Here is an 11,534-nt window from a genome sequence, read left to right on the forward strand (position 1 = left end):
TAGACTGCCCAATCTTCCTTCCAAGGAGTGGCTGGTGGGTTTGAACCACCAGCCTTCTGATTAGCAGTCAAGTGCCTTAGGCACTACTCTACCACAGCTCCTTCTAATAAGACTAGTTTAGTTAATTATTCAGGTGTCCACTCTAGAATATCTTCTGACATTCAGAATACAAGATGAAAACTCCATGATGTTTTAATGTTATTAACTATGGCCAAAGTGTTAAGATAAGCAATTTTTTTCCCTATGGCACAACCTAACCACAGATATATCTCACAACTGCCAAATATTCACCAATGCATGCATGCAGATACTTAAGAGTTTTAAAAATATGAAATTGACTTTATTACAAATTTCAGATACACACATTAGAAAATTATTCACTTGGACCCTTTACAAAAGTATTAATTTCACCAAATCTGGAATACTGGCAGTGTAAAAGTCTTAAACTAACTTTAAAGCTAACAAATCAAAGGCACAGTATTAACATATTTGAAATAACTAGTGTTCACAGGACAACATTAGGAGATGCTTTATAAAGTGTCATTAACCTAGGTTCAAAATTATCTAAAAATGACATAATCAGAAATGAAGCCCTTGATTAGTTATAATCCACCAATTTGTAAGACTAAGATGCTACTTCCCATAACAAGAAGACCTAATAGTCATAGTCATTACTTTATCATAAAATCTAATTTCCAGGCTTTAAGAATGATTGCTGAACATAGTTTCTAGACTCGATTAAAAAGACATCAGAAAAAAAAGAAGGTATGGAATTGATGAAAAATGTACTCGTAATATAGATTGCACTACAGTACATTAGTATTCATGGCTCAAAATTAGGTCACTCAAGTCTTTAATCTCAAATTAATTTCAAAGATTTCACAAGTGATATTATTTTCATATATAAACTGCTAATATCCAGTATTTGTCAAAAGGAGGCAACTGTTGTCTATCACAATCCAATATCCACTTCCCAATGGTGTCTGTAAATAGTAACAAATTCTGAACCATAAGTTATAGAAATTAGTCACAAGAGTGCAAAAAGTCCCTGGAGAAAGTAGTCCACCTAACAATTACAAATATAAGGAAACACTTTACAAAGTTGCATTACTATGAAGGTAATTTCCTCTTTGTTCAAATTTTGCACAAACGAAGATTTTTCTTTACTGCAGGAAACAAACTGTAAATAACAGTGCATTTTTAGGCATAAATAAGTATTTATGTCTGGTTCCAGTATGGTCAGGTTAATACATAAATACTTTAGAAACACAGAAGTTCACATTAGCGGAAAAATCCAAGTTTCTCACGTAACCATTCTTCAGTTAGGTCTTCAGTATTCCTTATTTCAAACACCTTGAGGAAAAAAATCAGGTTAAAATTGACACTCTCAAAGCAAAAATCAAATACATTATATATTTGCGTATTAAATACCAAATTCTGCTTCCTTTCATACTGGTCATGACATCACCTTCAATATATTTTCTGGAAAGTGCTTTAATTATTTTACATGCTAAGTATTCATTATAAAAGTTTAATAATCAAAATGGCATAAAACCAAAATTCTCTTAAAAGCACAGAAACTTATACTCACCTTTACCTACTAGAAATTACATTACGGAAAATAAAATCTCTCAAAAGATTCAACAGTAACAGTGGCTTTTCTAAAGCTGATTAGATTTTGAATGAAAGTGATTTCTTTTAGTCAACTTACAGTTCTCAATTCAAAAAAACACCTTTTGGTTCAAAGACTTCTACTGTCCTATTTTCACCTGATAAAGCTTTGACTAGTTTCTTGCTCTGGTCTAAATAACTTTCAACTGCGTAAGAACATGCTTAGCCCTTCAGATTATTTTAGCTATAGCTCTATATTCTATAGGTACTTAATATGTAAGTAACTTATCTAAGAGCTAGTCATCATAAAATAGAACAAAGTCTTGGATTACACCATCTTTTTTCTCCTATAGTAACCCTTTCTTTTTAAGGGAAAATACTGTCTCACAAGCAAGTCAAATATAAAAACTACCTTGGTTAGTTCAGCTGTTTGGACTAGCTTATTCTTACTCCCAGCATACATCATCTGTTGTTCAGGCTTACATCCTGGAAAACAGAGATCAGTGTGGAAATGAAACATAGATTTTGAAAAAAATGACAAGTTTTCATCATTTACTTTTTAAAAATGACACATTTAGGACATCCTTTCCTATTGAGTTTACAAAAACTTCAGACTAAATGTATGCGTTCTATTTTGAAAGTCTTATCTTGCAGACTGCTAGCACAAAGAGATGTAACTACATTATACTTCTGCAGACAGATGCTAACTTTTAGAGGCTTGCAAATACTTGTCAAAAGCCATCTTCGTTTTGACATTAAATATCAAGATCAACTTTATAGATGCCTTCAATGTGTAAGGTTTCGATATGGCTGAATGCCAGTGGACAGGAAGCTGTGCTCAGAAGATAAAGTTAGTTTGCTTACATATTGAGTTTAAAATATACTGCAGTACATTTGAAGAGCAAAGTGAAAGATAAAAAGAATAAAGTTTAGAGAAGTTCATTGAGTAGAAACTTCATTGTGGTTTTGAATGGTGGCAGCAGTAGGAATTCTACTGATTGTCTAATGATGACATATCTTAAATACTAATAATCCATTTTAATACCCAATTTAAGCTACTCTGAGACCATTCTCGAGATTATAAGCACACATACTAGTACCTATTTTAAAGATAAACATAAATACAGGTTATCTCCCACTTTCTGAAAGTTCACTTTATACCACTTTAGTTTTACAGAAGACCTACATTAGTATCTTTTTTCACTAACTGAAAGAAATCCGAAGAGGATTTTCACTTTCACATAAAAGAGCGAAACTAGCATCAGCATTTGTTTGCAGCAAGCTGTTAAAGAGGCAGCACATACTCCAAGCAGCATGAGAATGGTGTTGCCAAGCTCCTTCCCTGAAACTACACTTAATATCAAGCTGCCACAGCTTTGAACTGTGTCTGCGAGCATTTGTGCCCCATCTCAATTTACTGTGTGCACCCATCAGCAAGATGTGTTTACCACCTCTCAGCCTTCCAGTGTGCTGTCTTTCTGATTCTAAGTGAAATTGCACTGTACATACATTACTTCTACTTTATATAGGCTTTGTATTTATCTTTTGTGTGTGTGTGTGTGCTTTAAGTGCAAGTTTACAGAGTTTTTTTTTACATTCAACATTTCGTGTACATTCAGTTTCACTCCTCATTTACCATCCCTAACCTTAACCCAGTCTCCTCCCCTCCCTGCCCAGTAAACCTCCCCCTTCCTGTGCCCCTCACAGTTATGCACTCCTGTGTGTCCTGCATTTCCTCCATGCAAATGTTGCCCTTCTGGTGCCCTGTGGTCGATTGCTCCAAGGGATGTATCTCCACAGATGTGGGTGCATCAGCTTTGTATTTATAGTCCCGCTTTTACTATATATTAGTGTTACTTTAGGTTTCATGTGTTATTTGGTATGATTTGGTAGGTTATTTATTCAATCTGAGAATGCTCAAAAATTTTCCCATACAAATTAATGCTATCTGCATCTTTGTTTTATGACATTTCAGCTTACAAAAGGTTTCAGAGGAATGCTCTACTTTCAGACAGCAGGGAAAAATCTGTATATACCACAATTATATACAAAGTTCACAAACCTAGAAACAGAATTAAAAGAATTAAGAAAATGTAATTTTGATAGGAACTCTATGGTATAGTGCTTAAGGCATTTGGCTGCTAACCAAAAGGTTGGTGGTTCAATCTCACTGGCTGCTCCACAGAAGAAAAATGAGGTAGTCTGCTTCTATAAAGATGTACAGCCTTGGAAACCCCATGGGGGCTATTATGAGTCTGAAGAGAGTCAGTGGCAGTGAGTTTGGTTTGGTATTTTCGTTATTTAAAAATGTCATTACATTTCAAAATCCTCAGAATGTGCATATGGTTTAACCCAGCAATTACACTTCTGGAATTTACCCTAAGAACATAATACAGAGAAGATGCCTTATAGTAACTTCTTTCTAGAGATGCAGTCATGTGCATACATGTAAACACACACACACACACCCCTCTCAAATATAGGCGATTTAACACTTTTCATCTAAAAAAAAAGGGCATAAAATTCGTCTAGTATACAATTTGTTTAATTACATCAGGGCCAAATATGCAATGTTTAAAGAAATTCACTTACCAACAGGACTGGAGAAAATAAAGCACAGAGGATACGAAACTCTTCCGTCATCACGCTGATACTTATAACTATATACAATGAAGGTTTTTCTCAAGTTAAAGAAACTAAAATTACTGCTCTTTTTGAGCCAGGCACCTATTGCTGTTGAGTTAATTTTGACTCACGGCAACCCCAGGTGTTACAGAGCAGAACTGCTCCATAGGGTTTTCTCGGCTGTCATCTTCTGTGGAAGCAGACTGCCAGGCCTTTCTTCCATGGTGTTTTGAGCCAGGTACTTACCAACAAAGTTCTGAAAGAAAATACACATCTGGGTAATTGCTGCATAGCAAATTTCTATCCTATCCATTTAGGCCACACCTACACTATTTATTCTCTCCACAAAATTATAAAATGGGCCCCAAACATAGTTTATCATAAAATCATATAATCTCTCAAAAAGAGATTTACTAGAAGTATGAGTTTGTCAATACGGATTTTTTTCCCCTCAATTTTTAGCTTATATATTATAACAAAGAGAATAATACATCAATAGTTCATACTATTTTAATTTGGTTGTAATCATGATGTAAAAGAAAATCTCATAAAATACATCTTTTAAAAGTTAATAAATGAGCTTCACAAATTAAATCTTGACCACTAAAAAAAAAACACCTTTTTAAAGCACAAAGAAAAGGATATCGAGGTTGTCGTTCAGGTAGTTCATCTTTAAGTTCATCAGGTGAAATGCCCTGGCACAATAAAAAAGAAAAAATAACAGTTAAATATTTTCTTACCCATAAATCCTTAAGGATGTATTCTGAACACCTATTTTATCAATAGTAATAAATTCAAAGACCCTCATGCCACAAAGTAAAATTTTATTTTGCTAAATTATATATAAACTGAGGTTACTAAACTCTCTTTCCACCAAAGCCTAATCCACTTACTTCCATTTATTAACTAAACCCAAGGCTGAGAGGCACAGCAGCCTGTGTTAATGTTCCCAATGTAAGGGAGCCCTGAACAAGAGAAGCCAGCTCCTCAGAGGAAATAAAGATGCAGGATTTAGGGCAAAAAATTCATTTCCTTTTACTCTAAATTAATTTGATGTACTAAATAAGTTATAGGGTTTTAGTTTTCATAATCATCCAGTTTTAGAAACAAGTTATAAAGGTGACTCTGTTTTTACTGGGCATACATTCCTATGTTCTACCACTTATTACAACGGTTTTCACTAATGCTTTAAAGAAGGTGGTCAAATTAGCAAGATAATGCACTTAGACAGTAATTACCACATGCTTTTATGCCCAGCAAGCAAGTATTTAAATTAGGGCAGAACTCATTTTAGAAGACCTACATGTAACTAATACAGCATCTTTGAGCAATAATAATAAGTATAAAATCGTATTTAGCTGATTGAACAAACCTCAAGCTCTTCATCCAGTACCACGAGGCGTTTATCCTTGTCAATCTTCACTAAAATAAAAACATAGTAAGTAAACCATATATAATTCTAACATGAACTTGATCTACTCATTCCATACCATCTCAATCTTTTTTTTTAAATGTAAAATTAAAACATCAAGAAACAGAAGCACAGAATTGATTAGCAGTTAATAGTTTATGGTCTATTAGCCAGTTTTGCTTTTCAAGCAGTCAGCCTTTTACCCACAACCCATAGCACCTAATGTGCTTATTCAGAGACTCCGTGTGGTACAAATAATTAACACTTTGAGTTGCTGACCCAAAGAAGGTTCAAGTCTACCCAGAGGTGCCTCAGAAGGAAGGTCTGGTGATCTCCTTCCAAAAAACTAGCCATTGAAAACCCTATGGCACAGTTCTACTCTGACAGACACAGGGTCACCATGAACTGAAATCAACTTGACAGAAACTGGTATACTGGTTTCAACCTGATTTATTTAGAATTTTACAACAATTTCTAACATCTACTGTGCATGTGAAGAACTCTGTAACTCAAACACAATTTTCTAGACAATAAGAGAAAGTTTGAAAGGGAGACTGTGATTTGAGCTTGGTCTATGTGCAGCATAGTTTGAATTGCAAGGACAAAGTGGACCAGGTGTGAGAAACTGTCAAATTCCCAGCATCTCTAGTGTCAGGATTCCATGTATCATTATTCTGAGAAAGGGAATTATGAAAACAGTAGAGATAACTATACTCAGACATGCATAACAAAGTAACACCGAGCCAAATCAAAATACATTTTTTGGATAATCTATGCTTCTATTCCCTAAAAAACTGACCATTTGTTTTTATACTAGTGCATAGTAAATCCTGTGAGATATACTATGATCTCAAATAGCTTTACCTTTTGCAGTAATATGGCACTGACACATTTTCAGTTTTAAGAAATGTCTATGCTGTAGTATTTATTTGTAATAGAACCAAAATTTATGACAAGTTGGCATAACTACCCTTGATTAGTTCACATTTGCCAGATACATCTCTGTTAAGCATAATCTAGAGATTTTTACATTTTCACTACCTCATCTTTCATCTGCCCACATATTAAATATTATCTAAGAATAAAAAGAAAATCTGCTTAACATCAGACACCACACTCACAGTGGAAGAGGAACATGCAAATCACCCTTCCCTTTTATAGTAGTCAGTGACACTTAAAAGAACTCTCCATAAAACTAAGGTTTAAATCTAGAATTGGAGTAAGACTCAATGTCACTTTGAACACAATGCTAAGCTTTTCCATTTTAGGTGTAGGCAAAAGTTTCCCTTTGAGGATGACTGGCCAGATTATTTTGGCCCCAGAGATTTATGGATGGAGCTGAATGGGTCACTAAGATGTGGAATACTCATTCCCCAGGTGACCGAGAAGAACATCGTCTTCAGATGCAGCTCAGAAAAGGACTATGGCAGAGGTGAGCAGTCCACCCTTGTCCCATGATATTAGCTGTTGTTACTTTTTAGAAGTAATCTAAAGAAGGGGGGCGGTGCTGGTGGCAGGGAATGAACCAAGAGGAGGCAACATCACTTTCTAAACATTCAATTTACTCAATGAAGCTACAATTACTGGTAAATCGACACAAACTAAGACTAGGCAACATTCAGGGAATTACTTTTAGCTTACTTATAATGGCAGCATTGTTCGTTTCTTTGCGAAAACGAAACTTTCTCAGCTTTTCCACTAAATCTTCAGCAACATCACAAACCACCAAAGATTCACTCTAGAAAAGGAGAAAAAATCACATGTAAAATGCCATGACTTTAACATATACACATATTAAAGTTATAAAACCTAATACCTTTAAAAAGTTATACTAACATGTGTAAGTATTAATTATGTGAAAGCATTAAAGGGAAACAAACACTTAAAAGGGCTTTTAAGTCTATCAATCTTTGGATTTACATTATTTAATCATACCCATTTGTTCACCTTAAATACAGGGTATACTTTAACTGTCTCTTTTTGGCTAAGAAATGACTCAAAGAGCCAAACCAAAACCAAACCCACTGCCAATGAGTTAATTCCGACTCACTGTGACCCTACCTGACAAAGCAGAATTGCCCCCAGGGTTTCCAAAGCTGTAAATCTTTACCAAATCAGACTGCCTCCTCTTTCTCCCATGGAGCAGCTGGTGGGGTCAAACCAACAACCTTTTGGTTAGCAGCCAAATACCTATGCCACTATACCAGCAGAGTTCCTTAGAACCAGACACACAATAATGTACAATTTTTCATCAGAATGGGAGAAGGGAACGGTCAAGGTTCACTGTCTACTTTCGGAAAGTAAGGAAGGTATGTTTTTGCACTATGCCGAAAGAAGAGGAAAATGGCCTTAGTTTATTTAGAATATGACACTGGTTCATTTTTGGCTCTCACAACTATAAAAACATATATAAATAACAAAAATATGAAAAATAAATTATAAGATTAGAGACCAATATATGTTTATAATTTAATTAAATGATTGTGGAGAATAAAAAAAAAGGAGCCATTAAAAATGTATGAAGGCAAGACAAATGTAAAAGTTCAAAGAATCTTTTAGAAATTATGAAGCAATATTGAGACTTCCCCAGAAAGTTGTCAAAGAAATGATCAAAAGCACTTCTCTTAGTGGTACAAATGTATCGCACCACTGATTATAAACAAGTTGATGGGAATCTTTTATTTCTTCCCTTCAATATGTAAAACTTTGAACACATACAAAAGTAGAAAGACTAGTATAGTAAACTCCTATGCGCTTATTATTCAACTTTCACTATTACTAATAACACATGAAAACAATAAAAAACCACATTGCCCTCGAGTTGATTCCGACTCTCAGCAACCCTGAAGGACAGAGTAGAACTGCTTCAAAGGTTCTAATGCTGTAATCTTTACAGAAGCAGGATGCCACATCTTTCACCTGCAGAAAGGCTGGTGGGTTCTGAACCGCTGACCTTTTGATCAGCAACTCAATGCTTAACCACTGCACCACCAGGATGCCTTCTATCAACACACAGCCAATCTTCTTTTTTTTAAATAACATCTTAATGAATTTTTGGTGAAAACCTACACACATGACAATTTCTACATGAATTGTTCAGTGACATTAGTTACATTCATCCCATGCATCAACATTCTCTCTCTTTGTTCCCATTTCAGGACTCTTGTTTTCCTGTCCTTCTATCTTCTCATCTTTGCTTTCGAGTAACAGTTGACCTTTTGGTCTCATACTGATGATTTTTCATTAGAGCACCAACCCTAACGGTCTTATAGGTAGTATTGTTTATTTTGTATGCTACTCTGCCACTAGCCACTCCTTGGAAGGTTGGGCAATCCACTTCCATTGTGATACAGCCTCGGAAACCTAAGGAGGGGTCACTATGAGTCGGATCCAACTCCACGGTAATGGTTGCATTGCATTTTTACTCTGCTATTTTTCTAAAAGGTGACCTCAGGGGATAAGGTCATTTGTAGGTTTAAAGAGTGTACCAGGTTAGGTGAAGAGAAGGACAATGTACCAAATGTGAGTGGTCAACACAGTGGCAATGAGGAAGAGGAAGACATAGAGAGGTGCAGAGGAGGTAGAGACAACAAAGATGAACCCTTTTGCACATACAGTACTGTGCTGTCAGTGATGGCAAACACTGATCTACAGGTGGATAGATGGGTGGACAGGCTGAACTATTAGGAATGTCCACACAGTGGTGAGTGTGCCCACAACCCTGTATAGGGTTGGCAGACAATGTTTCTACAAGTTTTTAGTAGTAGTAGTAGTAGTAGTAGTATGTTCTGCAGGAATTCCCAGGTATGTAGTAGAGATGACAAGGGACAAGGTTGTAGTCACTCCTTAGCCATAGCCAGCTACCCAGAGGGAGTGAATAGTTAGACCTATGGGATCGGGACCATAGTCACAAGGGACATCAAGCTCAATTGGCATAACATACTACACAAAAACATTGTTCAACATCCTACGTTGGTGAGTAGCAACCACGATCTTAAAAGCTTGCAACTGGCCATCTAGATGCAATGATGGGTCTCTCCTAGTCCAGAGCAAGGAAGAATGAAGAAAATCAAAGACATATGGAAACAATCAGTCCAAGTGACTGGTACACCATGCGATCCTCAGCCTGTATGACTATGAGACCAGAAGGACTAGATGGTGCCCAGATACCACTGTTAACCACTCAGAGGGGGATCTATGTAGGAGAGCCTGGATAGAGTGGGAGAACAATGTGGAACAAAACTCAAAAATTATAAAATAAATAAATAAATAAATAAATAAAAGGGACCAGGTTTGCTGGTCTGATACAGCCTGGTGGAACCCCTGAGACTACGTCCCCAGCTGCCCTTTAGATCTGGAATTGAACCCACTCCTGTGGCTTCCAGCCAAACAAAAGACAAGACATATGAACTGAACATTTACATTAGGTAGATACACTTCTTGGAGAGATCAATCATGGGAGAATAGAAGGTCTGTGTGTGTACAGGGAGACAGCTTGGGGGCAGGAGTGCATGGGAGGGAAGGACACAGGGAAGAAGTAACTAGGCGAAGGAAGTAGGAGGGGAGCTGTTGCATTATGGGAAATTGCAGTCAATGTCATGAGACAAAGTGTATGTGAGCTGCTGTATGGAAAGTGAATTTGCTCTGTAAACTTTTACCCAAATCACAATTAAAAAAGAAAAGAAAAGAAACTGAAATACTTTATAAATGTTATAAATTGTTAGCCCATGAGAAAACGTTCAATGCCAGATAGGCAACAAAAACACACAGAATGTCTAAGCAAACAGTTCTCAATCCTTTTATTGATTGGCTTTTACTGGTTGTTCTGCATTACCGGTTGGAGATTGGGATAAGAAGATGCTGATGACCCTTGCTTCAGATAAAACTCCATTATTCCTTTTCCAAGCCTAAGTCTAGAATTTACAAAGGAACAAGTATCCAAGATGTGTTGAGCCTGTGTCATGTCCTTCCAGGAGCAACTCCCAATACAACCTGTTTTTGTTGTTTAAAAAAAAAAAAGAATTTGAGATCTGCTCCACATTTTTCTACCCCTCTATCCAGGACCAACTATCGTGAGTCTGGTCTGAACTGTCAGCAGTGGTAGCCAGGCATCATCTAGTTCTAGTTTCAGGTTGTGGCTCACGCAGACTTGTTTTCTTCTCTGAGCTTCTGGGTGCCTTCTTAATGTTTTGCTCCTGGTAAGTAGAGACCTGTAGTGGTATCTCAGATGGCCGCCCACAAGCTTTTAAGACCTTACATACCACTACCTTCACTAGGACATAGATCATGATTTTTGTGAACTCTGTTATGACAATCAGCTGAGCTGCCCCTTGAGACTAATACATAGACCCTTAGTTCATCTCAACACCATCACCCTCAAGGACTGTTTTGATGCAAATGCCAGAAATCATTTCACCTGCAGATATTTTAATATGTACTATTAAAATCATGTTGTTGTTGTTGTTGTTATGTGCCATTGAGTCGGACTTAAAATGATAGTATGTGTCATTAAAAACATAAAGACAATAACATTATCCTACCTAAAAAATAATCATAATTTCAGTAGCAAATATCCAAAGAGTGTTCAAACTTCCTTTACTGAATTTCTTACAACTGGTTTATTGGGAGCTCTGGTGGCCTAGTGCCTAAGGCATTTGCCTGCTAACCAGAAGGCTGGCGGTTCAAACCCACCAGCCACTCCTCGGAAGGAAGGTTGGGCAATCTACTTCCATAGTGATACTGCCTCGGAAACCCAAGGAAAAGTCACTATGAGTTGGATCTGACTCCACAGCAGTGGTTGCGTTTTTGGTTTATTTAACCAGGTTTCAAATAAGGTCCATATACTTAAGTCTCTTTAGTATGTAATTATCCTCTCTTTCTTCAAGAT

At 36.5% G+C, this 11,534-nt stretch overlaps 1 protein-coding gene across 1 annotated transcript; it reads right to left on the reverse strand.

Moving 5' to 3' along the window:
* Window positions 1–1,281: 1,281 nt before the first annotated feature.
* Window positions 1,282–10,538, reverse strand: GMFB (glia maturation factor beta). Its single transcript, XM_042781986.1, has 7 exons — window positions 10,482–10,538; window positions 7,289–7,385; window positions 5,609–5,658; window positions 4,882–4,931; window positions 4,204–4,286; window positions 2,024–2,097; window positions 1,282–1,353 (listed from the first exon to the last, which is right to left on the reverse strand). The coding sequence occupies exons 1-7, from the start codon at window positions 10,536–10,538 to the stop codon at window positions 1,282–1,284; spliced, it is 483 nt and encodes a 160-aa protein (XP_042637920.1).
* Window positions 10,539–11,534: the final 996 nt, after the last annotated feature.

The sequence above is a fragment of the Orycteropus afer genome, unplaced genomic scaffold (genome assembly GCF_000298275.1).
Source record: "Orycteropus afer afer isolate SDZICR_OR568_19922 unplaced genomic scaffold, OryAfe1.0 scaffold00214, whole genome shotgun sequence".
Classification (NCBI taxonomy): Eukaryota; Metazoa; Chordata; class Mammalia; order Tubulidentata; family Orycteropodidae; genus Orycteropus; species Orycteropus afer.